Source organism: Sinohyriopsis cumingii, unplaced genomic scaffold (genome assembly GCF_028554795.1).
Source record: "Sinohyriopsis cumingii isolate HCF-2022 unplaced genomic scaffold, ASM2855479v2 utg000349l, whole genome shotgun sequence".
In the NCBI taxonomy this organism is placed as follows: domain Eukaryota; kingdom Metazoa; phylum Mollusca; class Bivalvia; order Unionida; family Unionidae; genus Sinohyriopsis; species Sinohyriopsis cumingii.
In genome coordinates this window covers 1,003,623-1,022,368 of record NW_028315889.1, presented here as the reverse complement: position 1 = coordinate 1,022,368, position 18,746 = coordinate 1,003,623, and the positions used below count along the sequence as shown (strand labels likewise).

At 34.5% G+C, this 18,746-nt stretch overlaps 1 protein-coding gene across 13 annotated transcripts in view; it reads right to left on the bottom strand.

The window, feature by feature from the left end:
* LOC149774308 (E3 ubiquitin-protein ligase HUWE1-like) overlaps positions 1-18,746 on the bottom strand; it is a 292,364-nt gene that overhangs the window by 158,085 nt on the left and 115,533 nt on the right. For all 13 annotated transcript variants that reach the window (XM_089945481.1, XM_089945487.1, XM_089945485.1 and 10 more), the window contains exons 32-36: positions 17,286-17,396; positions 15,670-15,765; positions 12,923-13,034; positions 12,527-12,651; positions 11,288-11,437 (exon numbers count right to left, since the gene is read on the bottom strand). In XM_089945481.1, the coding sequence (XP_089801607.1) occupies positions 11,288-11,437; positions 12,527-12,651; positions 12,923-13,034; positions 15,670-15,765; positions 17,286-17,396 (594 nt within the window). The remainder of the gene's footprint in view (positions 1-11,287; positions 11,438-12,526; positions 12,652-12,922; positions 13,035-15,669; positions 15,766-17,285; positions 17,397-18,746) is intronic.

The following is an 18,746-nucleotide window of genomic DNA, read 5'->3' as shown; positions in this document are numbered from 1 at the left end:
CATAAGCAAAATCCTTAACATGCATCATGCATATGATTTAAGATATAAAGTGCTACAAGAAAATATTTTACAAAATGTCATTTTAATTGCTTTTAAAAAATATATTTCACCTCGACCACAGTGGTGGGAGCCATGGATGACCAAGAAACTTGTAAATGGTCATCAATGGGGTGAATGGTCATCACTGGGGCAAAGATAACTACAACAGTTTGTACATGTGTGTGTGTGATTTGGATTTTTAACGTCCCTTTAGAAAAAAATTTAGTCATATCGCTACGATGTCTGCAGTGTGGTAATTTCTAGTGAAGTCTAGCAGTGACGCATCATGCAACAGATATGTAGCATGATGCCCCACCCAGACACACTATCCTGACACCAGGCTGACCAGTCCTAAAAGTAACATCTTAATGCTGAGCACCTAATGAGGCAGCAGTTAGTACCATTTTTATAAGCCTTTCTTATGATTCAGCTGAGGTTCTAACCGGTGACCTCCCACATTCAACCACTTGGCCACCTGAGTGGTACAACAGTTGTGAAATTTCATTCAGACATTAATTTTTGAATAATATATTCAGACATGATTTTTCAAAATCTAGCCCTGTAAAGAAATGCCATTAATATTCCATCATATCAAAAGCTGATAAAGATGACATGACCCACTTTAATTTGAATACCAGCATCAAACTTTCTGAGCAAAGTATCAGAGAACATCATCAACAGAAATGTTCAGGTATATGCTTGTCAGACGTAGATCATCATCTTGCTCAGTGAAGTCAGATACCATCTTATTCCCATTTTAACTGATTATTTTCCTATTCACAAATAGATGGAAAACGTATCTTCCCACTTTGATACAATATTTTATCAACAGCTACAAAAGCTAGACTGAAAACTACCCAAACATTGTATCATGTACACCGACTGGACTGAATTGTTATACAACAATTTGCTTACAGACCTGGTATATTTAAACCTGCATGTAATTTATTCATTTCGACACCAAGTCACTTTCTAACTATGCCTGATACTCTGCTGTTAATAATAGAAAACAAGAAAAGCATTAATGCTTGGAGCTGTCCAACTCAATTGCAATATGAATTGCTTAGGGTGAATTTCACTAACCTACTTATTGCATGTACTTCTGACATGATACATCTCTCTTGTGATCTCCTTGGCAAACTCTCTCCCTCTGCAATTTACCTGCATTCATTTCGATAAGTTTCACTGTGACATCTGGGTCCTCATCTTGTTTCAATTGCGTGAAGCACAAGACAACGAAACTTCAGAGAACGTATGTTAAATTCATTAAATATATATGGCTATAAAACATGTTCAAAATAAATAAATTCTGCTGGAAAGAGAGATGACCTCAACTATAAAATAAACACAAGATGGCCATGATCTGAGTATAGGCAACAGTTGTAATAATTTCCATGACGATCATACACTCACCATTAAAAGCAACAGTTGTAATAATTTCCATAACGATCATACACTTACCATAACAAGCAACTGAAGACTGGCCTCTTGACTCCAAGAGAGCAAATATTTTTCTTTAATTTTTCATTTCCATTGATGCAGATAATCACTGTACATCAAACCATGGCAACTCCAATGACTTGCCATCACAAATCCCCATTTAATTCATTGTTTGATCCTATTTCCCTCATGCTCAATCCCACACCAATGAAGGTGACTTGTGGACATAATGCCAAATCTTCCACATATATCATGCATCTTCTTGCTATGATTGAAGATGATCTTTGATTAGAAAATATTTCAAAATGTCAGTTTAATTGATTGCATGTTTTTATATCTGACCGCTGACATCATATCAGAGACCATAGGTGCGACTGAGGATGACTGCCAACTCATAGATGGTTATCACTGGGGCAAGATTACTATGACAGTTTGTAAAACTCCACGTAACAGTTAATAAGTAAATATCATAATCAACAGCTGCAAAGAATCACAATATCACTGGCACATTCTTAAAAAGTGGAAACAACAAAAAGCCTTTAGCACATCACATTATTTGAAGCTTTTGCATTCTCTCTCATTCTTTTTAAACATATTCGAAGATCTTGTTCTCTCTGATAAAAATACAACAGGAATTTCACTTCTGTCAGTATAGATTCTCAACACATTATTATCAGACATGTGCTTGGTAAATCATCATTCAAAGAAATTCCTGCACTTTAAATAAAACTGGTTGACTCATAAATACATTACAAATTTAATAAAATTTAGAGTAGAAAATCAAAAGGCCATTTTATCAAGACAGACCTTGAAAATATCCCATACACATTGTCCATAGTCATGGCCAAGCTACAAGAATATATACATGGTTCCCATGCTTTTTGTAAAATCAAATTTCCAGGATTTTTTCAGGATGAAATTAATTTTTTCAAGGTTCACATATGACCATTACTGAATGGAATTAAAGAACCTTTTAGATTATAAAACATGCATTTTCTATATCTAAATATGTTTCTCTTTCAATATTCTCCAAAACATCTAAATCAGAAAAGAGGATCATGTACAAAACCACAAAATGCATCATGTACTAGTTTATATTCCAATAAATTGGCATGTAAAGTCATTTCAATGAACAGAATAAAAATTCTAACTTCATTTTGCTGACTTGCATTATGTTGCTAAGTGGGAACAACATAACAAAAATGAGTTTTGTTTCCTTTCAAACCTTTATTTCGAAAGAATTCTATGGCAATATATATATATATATATATATATATATATATATGCTTCTTATAGAAAGTAAACATTTCCAATAGGAATAAACAGTATAAAAAAACAATAAACGCAAATAATTAGAAGCTTGTCTTGTAATGGAGTTTAACCCTGAATTTATCTGTGCCAATAAAATCCCAAACAAGATTTTTCAAACAACCTAATTGCCTTAAGACGATCTGGTTAAAAATCCATCATTTGACAAACATTTTCCAAAGGGTTTATTTAAATTTTGACAAAAGACCTTCAAAATTATATACTGCTGTATAAACAATGACTGAATTTTCTGTAAAATCAACTTGTCTTCTTGTAATTTGTTAAACCAGTCCCCAAACCTGTATTGATAGAGAGTCTCATATAGTTTTTAATATATAATACAAGGGACATAAATTTCTCATTTCAGCTCGAGATTCAACAATTTGGACTACAAAATTTGGCTTAAAATGAATAGCAGTCCATTTTCTAATCCAGGTTTCCTCCACATAATGGTGTCAATAATGATTTCCAAGTCTGCACACAATGGACAATGACAAAGCTTATATCTATTCAAAACTCTAATTTACATGCAGTCTGCATTTTAAAATGTTCATTTTTTAAAATAATATATTCAGCCTGGATTTTCCGAAATGCAACCATTTATCAAATTACAATTAATCATAATAAAAGCTGATGAGGACATGACAAACTTTAATTTGAATACCAGCATCAAACTTCCTGAGCAACGTATCAGAGAACATCATCAACAGAAATGTTCAGGTATATGCTTGTCAGATGTAGATCATCATCTTGCTCATTGTAGTCAGATACCATCTTGTCCTATTTTAATTGATCATTTTCCTATTCACAAATAGATGGAAAACATATCTTCCCACATTGATACAATATTTTATCAACAGCTACAATAGCTACACTGAAAACTACCCAAACATTGTGTCATGTACACAGACTGGACTGATTTGTTATACAATTTGCTTGAAGACCTGATAGATTTAAACCTGCATGCAATTTATTCATTTACACACCAAGTCACTTATCCCTATGCCTAATACACTGCTGTTAACACATTAACCCCTGGAGGTTTTTGTCATATCATTACAATGTCTGCAGTGTGGTAATTTCTAGTGATGTCTAGTACTGAGGCATCATGCCGCAGACATGTTACATGATGTCCCGCCCAAACACAGTATCCTGACACCCCGCTGACCAGTCCTAAAACTAACCTCTCAAGGCTGAGCACCTAACAAGGCAGCTGTTAGTACCATTTTTTGATTGTTTGAAGTCTTTGTTATGACTCAGCCGGGGCTTCTAACCCATGACCTCCCACATTCAAGGTGGATGCTCTAACCACTTGGCCACTGGAGTGGTACAACAGTTGCGAAATTTCATTCAGACATTAATTTTTGAATAATATATTCAGACATGATTTTTCAAAATCTAATCCTGTAAAGAACTGCCATTAATCTTCCATCACATCAAAAGATGATAAAGATGACATGACCCACTTTAATTTGAATACCAGCATCAAACTTTCTGAGCAACGTATCAGAGAACATCATCAACAGAAATGTTCAGGTATATGCTTGTCAGATGTAGATCATCATCTTGCTTAGTGTAGTTAGATACCATCTTCTTCCCATTTTAATTGATCATTTTCCTATTCACAAATAGATGGAAATCATATTTTCACACTTTGATAACATTTTTATGAACAGTTACAAAAGACTGGAAACTATATGAAAATGGTGCCTCATACACAGAGTGGGACTGAATTGTTCTGTAATTTCATTTAGAAATCTGATGTATTTAAACTTGAATCTCTAATTCATTCTTTTCCTCACCAAGACTTTATCTCTCTTTGCCCATACACTGTTGATGAGTAAGAAAGGAAAAGCATAAATGCTTTGAGTTGTTGAACATTACTGTAAAACCTGTTACGGTGCATTTCACTTCTTCTCTGCTTACTGTACTCCTGAATATGATACAATTCTACAGTGATTTATTTCTTATCCCTCACTGTAATTTACTTATATTCATTAATATTTTACTTTAGTTTCTATACGACATCATGGTCTTCATCTTGGTGGTTGTATTGTGTGTAGGCAGAAACTTTGAGAGAATTTATGTTCAATTCAATGAATATTCTATCACTAGATGTTCAAAATCATTAAACTCTGCTGCAAGCATTGATGATGCTCAACTGCAAGATAACTAAAAACAATTATTTGAAAAAAAGGCCATGGATTTAAATACAGGTGAGAGTTGTAATAATTTCCATTAAGATCATACACTTTACCATAAAAGAAGCAACAGAAAGACAGGACTCTTGAATCCCAAAAGCAAATATTTTTCCATGAATGCAGATAAACAGTGAAGATCAAACTATGGCAACTCACATCACAAATCCCCATTTAATTCATGGCATGTTCCTATTTCCCTCATGCTCAATCCCACACCAATGAAGGTGACTTAAGGGACAAAATACAAAATCCTTTACATATATCATGCATCTCTTTGTTATGATTGAAGATATAATCTTTGATTAGAAAATGTCATTGTAACTGATTGCATCTTTTTATATTTGACCTCTGACATAATCTCTGGGACCAGTGTTAAGAGCCAAAGATGACCCTTATCTTGTGAATGGTTATCATTAGGGTTAGATAACTACAATAATTTGCAAAATTCCACAACACAGTTTAAGATGAAATATCATAATGGACACAGATGCAAAGAACTACAATATCACTGGCACATTCTTAAAAAGCAGAAATAAGAATCTGAAGTTTCTGCTCTCTCTCTCATTAAACTTATTTGAAGATTTTGTTCTCTCTCTGTGATAAAAATACTACAGGAATTTCACTTCTGTCAGGATACATTCTCAACACATTATTGTCAGACATGTGCTTGGTAAATCATCATACAATGAAATTCCTGCATTTCAGATATAGCTCAAACTGGTTGCCTCATAACCACAGTAACATGACTTTACAAGCTCTGTAACCTTGACCTCTGAATAATAACCACTCAATTCCTCGTTTAATATGCTACAAATTTAATAACTGTATCTTGGTAGCGACATTATTAGTAAAATTTCTAAGCCATTTATGTCAGGTAGCCTTCTTTCGTAATTGGTGAAATTCTGAGCCATTTTTTTTAGAAATCCTTCACAGGTTTTTCTGGTTTGACCTGCTGGTAGATCAGAACCACTGTAACAAATTTTAAACAACTTCATTCCCATGATGCTTTCTTTAAAATTTAGATTCTGTAAAGTGGTTGTTGAGAAGTTGATTAAAGCTTTTTTTTTTTAAAGTCAAATTTGCACTTAATGAGTGACAACTTAAAAACAAATGGCTTACCCAGAATCTCAATTATGTTTAAATGTAGTAGACCTGAAACAGCTTGCATTTATGGGCAACTACTTTTCAAGGACATTACAGGCCACTACTTTTCAAGGACATTACAGGCTAAAGATATTAAGACCCATGAACAATGATCCATCTATGAAGACACCATTAACACCCACATCCATGGCTTTCAAGGTAACTTCGAGCCAAACATATCAAGTTACACTGAACAACGATCATTCTACCAAGATAATAGCAACCCACTTCCTTGATCCCTATTTCAAGCCCAAGATATCAAGATCTGAGGAGGAATTCTCCATCTATGATGATAAAAGCGACCCGACATCAATAGATTTCAAGGTCATTTGAAGTTAAAGATATCTAGTTCCAACAAACAATGTTCCATCAATGAAGATAACAGACTCCACATCCACCCTAACTTCAAACCAAAGACAAAGTTCTAATGAACAAAGATCCATCTATGAAGAAAATCGCATCCATACATCCAGGGATTTCACATAAACTTCAAGCCAAAGATATCAAGTTCTAATTAACAATGAGTTACCTCCCATGATTTCTTTGTTGATTAAGTGGGACCACCAGTGGCAGAGTAGTTGCCTTTACAGATCATTAACACATATCACTTCTGCCTACATCAGTTCAAGTCTCAGCTCAACCAATATGGGTATGCAAGAAAACCTTCCATTAGCTTCCAAAGGGTTGGTGGTTCTTCCTCAACCGAATATGCTTGCTGCCATGTGGAGGTATCATGTGCTGAAAAAGGGCATTAAACCACACAAAACCAAACCAAATATGGTTTCTTTAGACCAAACAATGAGCCATATATAAAGACAACAGACACCCCCCATCTCTCAGAGGCATATTAACAAATTATGGACAAACCATGAAAATTAAAACTTATGCAGACCTTACAATCCTACCAAAACTTTCTCAATAAGGCCGTCATTTTTTCCCCCTTCAGTTGGACTAGTTTTTATTAAGGTGTAACAAAATATCATGTCCTGCAATTCTCAAGCTGGAAAACATGCACTGAGAAGTGCAGATGTGTAATTCAAGATTGATGCAGTGATGGTAAATATCGTGTTCAGCTCCATAGTTTGTCAAGTTTACTTGAACCTTAATTACCTAAAGTACAGTTTCACGAACTGCAGTTCCAAGTCTAACCGAGCTCAATGCCTTCTTGACATCTCTCAACTTGACATAATCCTTATAAAACAAATCACATTTCATGTGGGCCATAGCAACAGCAATCATCTTTTCCTGCCATGTGACATTTCATATCAACAAATGATCTCCACTAATCGTAACTGTTTCCCTTCCTAACCTTTTTTCCCCCAATAATCTTAATATTTTTTGTTTGTCTGCACCATTAACACTTCTTAAGAGATTTTTTTTCTTTTTTTTCTTGATGTTGCTTGTTGGATGCCTTTTCCTTTAAAAAAATATCAAGCAGACATTTTGTATCATAAAATACGCACTATCTCAAGCAGCTAAGGTACTCTGGTAAAGTTAAGTCTGTTTCCCTGATCAAATCCAAAAAATCTAATATGAAACCTGGATCTAAAATAAACACAAACAAGCCAGTATCCAGATTTTAGCACAATCATATTTCTCCAATTTGTGCTTTTATTCCACATGTCCTTATTTTAAGGGTCATTTTCCCTTGACTTGCAGCAAAATCTTAAGGGTTGGTAGGTCTGCTTTTCAAATAAATATTGTCAATACAAACAAACCTTAGAACAGCCTCAAAATTCTGCTTCATACACTGAGAGGAATTATGTTCTTTGCCATCAGTACTTAGCGAACTCATTTACGCAAATCTGGATGGAGTCTACATTGATTTCCAAGGCTGCATGATTACAAAGGTCATATCTATTGAAAGCTCTAACATGCAGTCTGCATTTTAAAACATTTTGTAAAAAAATAACATTCACATAGCTGCCAACCCTCCAGGCTCGCAATTAGTGAAAATAGGGATAAAAATTAGTAAATTTTGACATGAATTCATGAAGCGATCTTAGAGTCGGGAATATTTTTAGGAACAAATGTTTAGCATGGTCTCTAGCTGATAAAGGATGACTGTTCAACAAGAAAACTCAAAAACTATGCTTCAGCGTTGGTAGCTTGTAGGTTTTCTGTTGATAGCTGAAATCTGCTGCGAATTCTTAACTGTCCTTTGTTTCCAATGTGCTTCCTCACATCCTCGACCAGCATGCCCACTGCTAAAATTTGTGGCCCACTGAGTGTAAAAAGCATGATGTATCTCGGTGTTTGATGGCTGAATGCAAGGATAATTTTTGGTATATTCCAAACTAAACTTCACTTTTTGTGCAATACATTTCTTTTTCCTTGTTGGTAAAGACATTTTCAAGATGCAGTACCGAATCATAATGGTAATTCAAATCAGTGTTTGTGGCGCATGTGCAGAGCAAAATTCTGGTTAGGCCCCAGTTTCTCTCAAAAAATTTGTAAAACAACTCTTATATGTATAGATTAAAATACACTAAAAGGCATGATACAGGGCCAACTGTACCAATCAGCTATAGTTCCACTAATATCGCAACCAGTAGTACTGGACCATTTCGGCAACTGCTGATATCACGACTAGGGCTTAACGAGAAATCAGATATTTTATTAAAGATTTAAAATAATTGAGAATTGGGGAATTTGTGATTTTTTTGCATGTGGTGAATCAGTGAATCGTTGAAAAAGTTGTGAAATTCACGCCAAAATCGTGAGGGTTGGCAGCTATGTATTCAGCCAGGATTTTCCTAAATATAACCCTGTATAGAACTGCCATTAATCTTTCACCATACCAAAAGTTTAAAAACATGATATGACCCACTTTAATTTCAATACCAGCATCAAACATTTTGAGCAAAGTATCAGAGAACATCATCAACAGAAATGTTCAGGTATATGCTTGTCAGACGTAGATCATCATCTTGCTCAGTGAAGTCAGATACCATCTTGTCCTGATTTTAATTCATCATTTTCCTAATCACGAATAGATGGAAAGCACGTTATTTTCACATTCTGATACAATATTTTACCTAAAGCTACAAAAACAAGACTGAAAACTATCCAAATATTGTGCCTCATACACAGAGTAGGACTGAATTGTTCTTTAATTCAATTCAGACACCTGATGTATTTAAACTCTAATTCATTCTTTTCGTCACCAAGTATTTTTCTCCCTTTGGCAAAACACTTCTGTTGAGTAGGAAAACTAGACAAGCATTAATGCTTGGAACTGTCTAATGCAAAATTCACTGCTTAGGTTGACTTTCACTTCTCTACTTATTGTATCTACTCCTAAACTTGATACAATTCTACAGTGATCTCCTAAGTAAACTCTCTCCATCTCTGTAATTTACAATGGATCATGATCCATCCATGAAGACAACAGCAACCTCCATGTATTTCATGGCAACTTCAAGCCAAAGATATGAAGTTCCAAGCAACAATAATTTAACCATGAAGTAAAAAGCACTGAACCTCCATAGGTTAATTGAAGCCTAATGTCTCAGGTTCCAATGAAAATAATAGCAACTCAACATCCATGATGGTAACTTCAAGCCAAACATGAACTTCCAAGGAACAATGCTTAATCTATGAGGATAATGGCAACCAAACATCCAGGGATTTTATGGTAATTTCAAGCCATTTACCAATATGGGTATGTGAGAATGCCTATAAGTTTCCCTTGGGTCATTGGTTCTTCCTCCACCAAATATAATCAAACCTGTCAACAGCAGCCACCCACAGGAAAAGGCAAAAGTGGAATTTGCATACATGCAACCTCTGAAGTCAAACATGGTTGTGGCAAATGTATGTATAATGAACTGAACAGCAATAGCATTATTATTATAATATTATCATTGTTATTATTTCACATGTAGTATTATTAGCAGTAGTAATTTGCTGTGGCCAAGTGGTATAAAGCGCTCTCTGTTACGATCACTGCCATCTCACCTCTGTCTGCCTGGGTTTGAGTCTTGCATTCAGCCAATGTGGGTATGTGAGAAAGCTTGCCAGTAGCTTCTCGTGGGTTGGTGGTTCTTTCCGGGGTTTTCCCAGGTTCTTCCTCCACCACTAATACTGGCCGCCATGTATAGCCTATCGTGTGCTGAAAAATGGCGTTAAACCCCACATCATCATCATCAGTAATTTTCTACCAAGATGCATGTACTTAATTGATCTATTTTTAAAGTTTTATTTAACCAATCTGATAATGTAAATATACCCCCATCAAATCAAGAAAACTACAACTGTGCATATGTACTCATTCATACATATCTCTCTCTCTGAGAACATCAGCAGCAGAAATATTCAGGCATGTGCTTAACTCCTGTAAATCAACATCTTCCTCGGTTTAGTCAGATGCCATCTAGTTCTTATTTTAATTGGACTTGTTTCCTTTTCACAAATATATGGAAAACATTTTCATACTCCATCATTACAAATTATCAACAACTATAAAAATAAGATTGAAAACTATCCTAAAATTGTACCTTATACAAAGAGTGGGACTGATTTTTGTGCAATTTCATTTAGAAACCTGCTGCATATAAACTTACATGTATTTCAAGAAAACTAAGAGGATGATGAAACCCGATATTAAATTCATTATATGGCTATAAAACTCGTTCAAAGTAAATAAACTCTTCTGCAAGAAACAGAGGACCTCACCTATAACAAACATAAGATGGCCATGGCCGAGTATAGGCAACAATTGTACTAATTTCCCTGAAGATTAAACACTTTCCCATCCAAAGCAACAGGAAGACTGGCCTCTTGAACCCAAAAATCAAACATTTTTCTTTAACTTTCATTCATGTGTCTGCAGATAATCATTGCAAACCAAACTATAGTGACTCCAACAACTCACCATCATAAAACCCCATTTAATTATTGCATGTTCCTATTTCCCTCATGCTAAATCTCATGTGTGACACAATGCAAAATCATTCATATATACGACGTATCTTCTTGCTACGATTAAATATATAATCTTTGATTAGTAAATATTTGAAAAAATGTCATTTCAATTTGAACTTTTTTAAATATTTGACCTCTCCTCCGACGTTTCAGGGACCACTGAGGTGGGACCAAGGATGATTGCCATCTCGCTGATGATTATTGTAGGGGCATGATAGCATCGTACTTACCTCAAACAACAGACTAAACAAGTGGATCCTTGTGGCAAATCTGGCAGACTCGGGCATGTTGGCTATCTTGTCAGCCTGAGTCTGAGCTGCTGTAGCCTCTGTATCACTTGATGGTGCCAAGGACAGAATTGTCTGAGCCAACGATTGCACCTGGGCAAAATGGAAACTTGTTATGACTACTGAAAACACTATACAGTAGTAGCTGATAGAAAAGAAAACTGGTATTTTATCTTAGACAGACTGAGGGACTGTGACAATCCTATATAAAATCATACTGACAAATTTTTATGAGCACCCATGCGACTGGATCAGCAATGTTGTCATTAAGAGCTGAAGACATGCTAAATACATAATTGCAGCTTATGTAGATAAAACATGTTTTTTATGCATTTCAAACGCTGTGCAGTAGACTGGTTCAGCACAACTTTATTGCAATAATTCGGGTACAAGATGATAAATTGCAATAACTGGGGTATCAAACTAAAACTGCATGCTGCTTGCAAATAAACCAAGAAAAAAATAATCATATTTAGTCTTATTCTACAATGATGAAAAGTTATTCCCAGAGGTTAGAAAGTCTTGAGATACAAAATGCAACTATTATAAGCCAACATTGTTGCATAAAATGCCAATTAAATAACACTCATGTCTCACATGTACTACATACAACAGGGTTACAGAGTTTTAACAAGGAAAAGAGATTGAAAAGTATGTTAGCAAAAATGTATAATGATAAACTCCAAGATTCAGATTCTTATTTCATCTGTTCAATTAAAAATACAAGAGAATTTTTAATTGTGATGGTAAGTAAAGGTAATAATCTGCAGGATCACCTCATTAATAGACATGGACGTTACTTGTAATCGAACTCAGGGGTCCCATTTGACAGAATAGTCTAAAGCATTATCCATTACCAATCACTGCCATCTCATTTCCGTACGAATGTGTGTGTGTGTTTTGGATTTTTAACATAACTTTAACAATGTTTCACTCATATCGCTATGATGTCTGCAGTGTGAGCAGACAAGGGTAACACTAGATGGACAGAACGATATATAAGCAGGTCGATATATACAAGGTAACAATGTGTAAGATTAACAATGGATAGACAGATAAAGGTAGCAATATAGGACACTACTACATTTGTGGTTTGGCACAACAACGAATTTGCTATCAAAGATAACAGATTTTCCTAAAACTTAAAATTCTCTATTATGCTATGAATCCATAGGCACATACCTCAGCAACTAGATCTGACAGCACTCGCTTTTGCCATTCTGTTCCATTCCTCTGTGTCACCACTGTTATCAAATCACATGCTCTGTACACCGTCTCTTGGAGAGTGTCTAGTAAAGTTAAACAGCCTGGAAAACATATATATATTTTCTATTAAAGAACACTTGAAATTAACTTCTTTACATTCATTGTCCACCTAGATTTATTTACCATAAATATTCAAGGCAATTACACTGAGAACTGAGTAGTTACATTTTTCTCCAGTCTTAGAAGAATAGGAACAAGTAAAGCATGATTGTAAATTGAAGCAATATTCTATGTAATCAAATTTATTTTGAATACTATTCTGCACATTTGAAACAATGCAAATTATAACTTTGCAAAGCTATCTAAGCATACCTGGAAATAATTTCTCTGTAAAATTGTCTAGGCAAGCTTTATCAAGTGGTTCTTCTGGCTTTTCCATTTCTTCTGCCTCTTCCTTCTTGTCAACAGATTTTGTATTGTCAGCCTGGAAATTAAGTTATGCACGTTTATAATTAACAAAATACTCTAAACTCAGTAACTAGATTTCCCTAATTTTATGTTATGCATCCTACATTAAATGAATTTTATGTTCCTGAAATTGTAAAATACGAATGACACATTATCTACCCATGTTTAATAGTCCTCTATTTAACTAGAATCTTTGTGCTGAAACCAGTTTTGTTTTCTTTCAGGTACAGTTTGTTTCATTATCCTGTTTGTAGTGAAAGTATAAGTTTTGTGCCAGAAAAACCAGTTTCCTTCTTTCAGGTACAGTAACACTGACCTTGGCCAATCAATGAACTTCCTCATCAAGTGCAAACCATTCAGTTGATATAGAACTAATGTTATAGTGCTGGAGCCAGTTTTCTGCTTTAAGTCAGCATCCTTGACCCCTGAAGGCATTAGGACCCTGATGCAAAGCAGTCACAATTTTAGTAACCAATAATAATGGAGAACTGGATATACTGGGTAGAATCCAAGTGGCTTCTTTTAGTCCGAGTGACCCTGGTCTTTCACTTTGTAACCCCAAAATTGGTAAGTTTCATGTAATCTGTGGTACATTGTTAATAAACCACCAATTCAGCTTGCCAAAACAGTGTATTCTTTTGGATTCAAAGTGCACACTTAAGAAATTTCAGCACTGAATATAACGGTCATCTCATCAAAAATCAGTAAACTATATGTCTTTTTTAGGATCAACATTCTCCTGCAAAGTCAACAGTAAACAGTATTGTGAAAAATATTAATAACAAGTTAAAGTTTCTCTGACAATTTAAATTTTTACACAAAAGTTGAACAAACAAAATCTGTGCTCTCCACTGATTCAATGTTATTTTAGAATATCAAAATCCCAGAACTTGCATTAGGAGATGGCATCTGAATCATCAAGATATTAATTGTAGCTTTCTGAATTAATCAAATGGTTTAGTGACCAGACTAATTCAGGGATCATTGGATTACAAGACTCTATTTAGACAAGTGTTTGCAACGTGAACTGAAAGCATATTTTACATTAACTGAATATGCCATGATACAATACTCACTATACTTACTGCAAAAAAAAACATGCTGACTAAATGCTTAAAATCAAACTGTTTGGTATAATCTCAGACCTGCCAACCCTGACGAGTCCGTTTTCAGTCCGTGTAACAAAATATCAATAACTGCTATTGTAAAGCTGGAAAACATAATTAAATGCGACGCATTGACAATAAACATTATGTTCAATTGAAAGGTTTGTAAAGTACGCGTAGACTTTATTTATCACTAGTACAGTTGCACAAACCCTAGTTCCAAACCCTATGCAGCTCAATGGCTTGTTGCTATCTCTCAACTTGACAATTCTTGGACATTCTTTTCCATTTCACATGATGACGGCAATCAAATCTCCCACCACGAGACATACTCAGATTGGCATGTGACATCCAATAAACGTAACTGTGTCCTATCCATCTTTTATTCACACGAATCTGAATACTCCTTTTTATTCTTCTGTGTTGATTATGAACATTTCTCTAGAACCTTATTTTCCTTTTGTCTTAAACATAGCCTTCTGGATGCCATGTAAAAAAATTCTATGATCAACAGTCTGATCATGCAGATGCTTCACATGAACAAATAGGTGCAGTTTAAAGCATCTGGAGTGCTGCTATAAAGTTAGTCTGCTTCCCTGAAAAGTTTTTAATAATTCTATGATGAAACCAGGATCCAAATAAAACACATCTGAATCAATTATCCAGATAATTCAGTAACAATCATTTTTCTGTACTTTTTGCTAGTATGCCGTTAAGTCCACATTTTAAGGGTAATTGTCGTAAGACTTATGGCAAAATCATAGGAGTTGGCAGGTCTCTAATCTGAATGCATTTAGAAAATTTGTTTATGTATTTTTAGCTGAATTGTTGATGTGAAAAAAATGCAAATATGCTACTTATCTAGAGCTCTGATGTTGAAATCAATGAAGAATATTTCTCTCATTTACCGCAGGTAACTGCTTTCTTAAAATAATTACTAATAAATGTTTCTTTTTTCTTCCTTCCCAGCAAAACAGGTAATAGTCACTCCAATTTTTACCCAACTGATCCATGTCATCTTCAATCTTGAAGCTCTTTCCATCTGGTTGAATAGCATTTTTTTTTTTTAGTTGTCACTGAATTATTTAACTTGTTTGTATAGTTGATACTCTTGAAATTAAATTGTCACTGCAACCTGTTCTTTTTATTTTCTTTATTTTCTTATATGCTGATTTTATACTGCAAAAAGAGCCTGATGATGGCTTTAATGGGTAATAGTAGGTTTGACGAACCAGTCTTGTTTTACTTATATCTCTCTCTCTCGCTCTCTCTATATATATATCTCATTTATATCAATCGTTGCCAGATATTATTGTAAATGTATTATCTTATAAAGCTATTTGTGCCAATTGTGCTGTTTTTATGATGTTTACTGTTTTATATCTTCAAAATATTTAGGCATAACATGTTGATTTTACCAAATAAATTCTACTACACAAGCATCTGCAACAGAGGAAACAAGCCAATTGTAAAATACCCCACCTGGCTTTGTCATATGGACAGTGTCAAACAGAGTTTATGGGAATGAGAGAAAAAGATAGTAACCTGGTCGGTGGACATAACAGCATTTTCTCCAAGAGACATGGCAATTGCCCTCATCATCTGGTCTTCCTCTGTCATGTCTAGGTCCAGTCCAAGACCCTAGGATACAAAAATGGTGATCATGGTCGTGATTTACCTCTCAGACATTACACATGCTATTATGGTAGCTCAGTTGACAGAGCATTGGATTTGTAATCTAAGTGTCATGGGCTCAATACCCACCCAAGCCAGCCAGGGTCAGATGCCCATGTGTTTCCTTGGAAAAGGCACTTGGCATGAACTGCTTGGAATGATATAGCCAATAATGTTTTCGATTATTGCTAAAACTCTCACGAAAAATAATAAAAATACAATAACAAAAACACATGAGAAAGGTTAATAAAAAATGTACTGTAACTATGGTTGGAATTCATGTGTTAGTAAAAATATATAAGTGTGGTAAAATGCATAATTAATATATGGGCCTTAACAAAAGTATACCCACAAGTGTTAAATAGCATGTTAGTGTCAGTGACCTTGACCTTAGAACTTTTGAGTCCAAAATTGATAGGATTCTTCCTTTCCCCAACTGCAAGCCATATGCAGAGTTTAATAAATGTAGATGACAGACAATTAAAGATATTGCACAGAAACCGAACTGAATGACAGAAAACATGTAAACATAAAAAGCTCCACCTTATGGCAGGCACATACAAATTGCAAGCATTTTTCAAGACATTTAAATTAGTTTTCTATTTTAGCAAAGCTGGCCACATTTGAGGGTGGCCCACCAACATTTTGTAAAAACTTTGTTAAATCTGGTCAAATTCTGTTGATCATTGCTTCAGCAGGTATTTCTATCTAAAATAACAGCAGCAACATTTCATGGCAGATTGAAACCTTTGCCAGCATGCTTTCCATCAACTTCTGTTAAGCCGAATTTTGAGATAAGGCAGTTTAAAGATTTTCTGAGTTTAATCATGCGTGCATTTTTGATGGTAGATTGGCATGATTTCATGAAACTGAAAGCCATCTATATCTTCACTCTATTTTTGGTCCAGCATGGTAAATATCTGAAGCAGTTCCTAAGAATTGTTCTAAGAGTTTTCAACGTTTACACAGAAGCCAGATCTTATCATGGATCAACATCTTTAAACAAATCTAAAAGACCTGCACACCAAGATGCTTTCTTTCATATTGGCTCAAATCCTAATCACAGATTTTTAAAAAGAAACTGTTTAAAGTCTTATAGAATTTTAGTAACCGCAACAATACTGGTCAACAGATCAATATCCCATGAACAAATTGGTACAGAACTTTTTAGCTGATGAAATAAAAGATAAAGATGTAAAAATTCTTAAAAAGGTATACAAAAACACAGATTTATGAAAGATAGTACTAGGCTGAAGTGTATTAAAACAAAGAACTATTTAAGATTCAATCATTTACCTCTGCTACAATGTTTTAAACTGTCAAATGGTCATAAATATTTCCAACTTAAAAAAAATTAAGCTGACTCTCAAATACCCAAGATAAAATCCGACTTCATATTTATGCCATATATTATGAGCAAGTGAGACGAGAGTGAGGCAACTGTTACTGGTATATCTGCATATGTGAGAGACAGGAAAAGACATTACCGGTGGATGGGGAGATGCATGTGTCAGGAGATAGTCTGTGGCTTGAACAACGGAATTTGTACGCATCAAAGATTCTAAGCATCTCTCTCGTGAAAAGCCCATATCCATCAGCTGAAAAAGACATCAACAATGAATATTAAACAATTCAAAGGATGGTCTTTCAAGCATCATTTATTCCCACGAGACATTAAACTTGGTAACTGGGGCTATCAGCATACCAATAAACCAGAACAGATTGCAGAACACTAATAAGCTGATCCATCAGCTGTAATTATGTACCTGCTTGATCACTAGTTGTATCTTCAGGCTGTTATACTTTCAGCACATATTTTATCATTATAAATATACACCACATAAGCTGAAGTTGGACATTCTTTATCTCCAGTTATCATCCCCCTCACCCTTTTCATCAATGCCAATATCTTAATAAAACTTTTTTTCACTTATTGATTTGCAGGTATACAGTAACATGCTGCTGCTTTAATTGCTTACAAGTCACTGTCTGACATTATTACAATGCTGTCTGTACAATTTTCTTAATACCTCATTAAAATTATTTCACTGTTTAAGCATAATTATTGCTAATATAACTAGCAAAAAAAGCATAATCTATATATTACATGTCAGAATTAAAGCATACTGTACAAAAATGATCAATTTACTTTTGCTACTAACCCAGCTCAGCTGGTTAAAATTCTTGTTATAAAGGGCAAAATAAATATGGACTAGAAGAAGAATACAAACACAAAATATACTGACTAATTATTTATATTTCAGCACTCACTGTGACTAGTCTAGATGTGTAACTTTCGCTTAATGATCATGAACCTGAAGTCATGAATTCTATAATGTGCTTGGCATGCTCAGAGTGCTGTATTACATTCTTTCAAATTTCTTCTTTTAAAGTTTGTTAAGCAGTGTTGATTTGTCGTTCTTCCGATCTGACATTTTTAAAGTTTGAAAAGACTGCTCCGATACCTAACGAGCATATCAATATAATGGATCTGTGTAGAAAAGTTCATATTTGAAGAAATCAGTCTATTTTCTTGGAAATGGGTCATATATAGTTGCTATAAATAGCAAATAAGTACCCTTGTGTTATTCTTATGCAATAGTCATCTTTTTAAGAATATAGGAGTGAACTTAAAAAGATGATAATAAAAATGATTAAAACAACTTTATATCGCTTTGTTATTTTATTTTTTAATGTACCGAAAAAGCGTTACCCACATCAAGGCATGTGCAAGGCATAATTGTGGGGAGAAAAAAAACTTAATGATTATGCCAGAAGTGTAATGGTTGGTATGTATGAGATATATCCACCTGCCAAGTATGGTTAAAATCCCATTATAACACGACAGTGTCAGTAAAGTGACATGTTATGAAGAAAATATTACAAGTACATCTCTTTATGATAACTTGCCAAGATTAATGTACATGTGAAACTCTCAATAGGTCCAT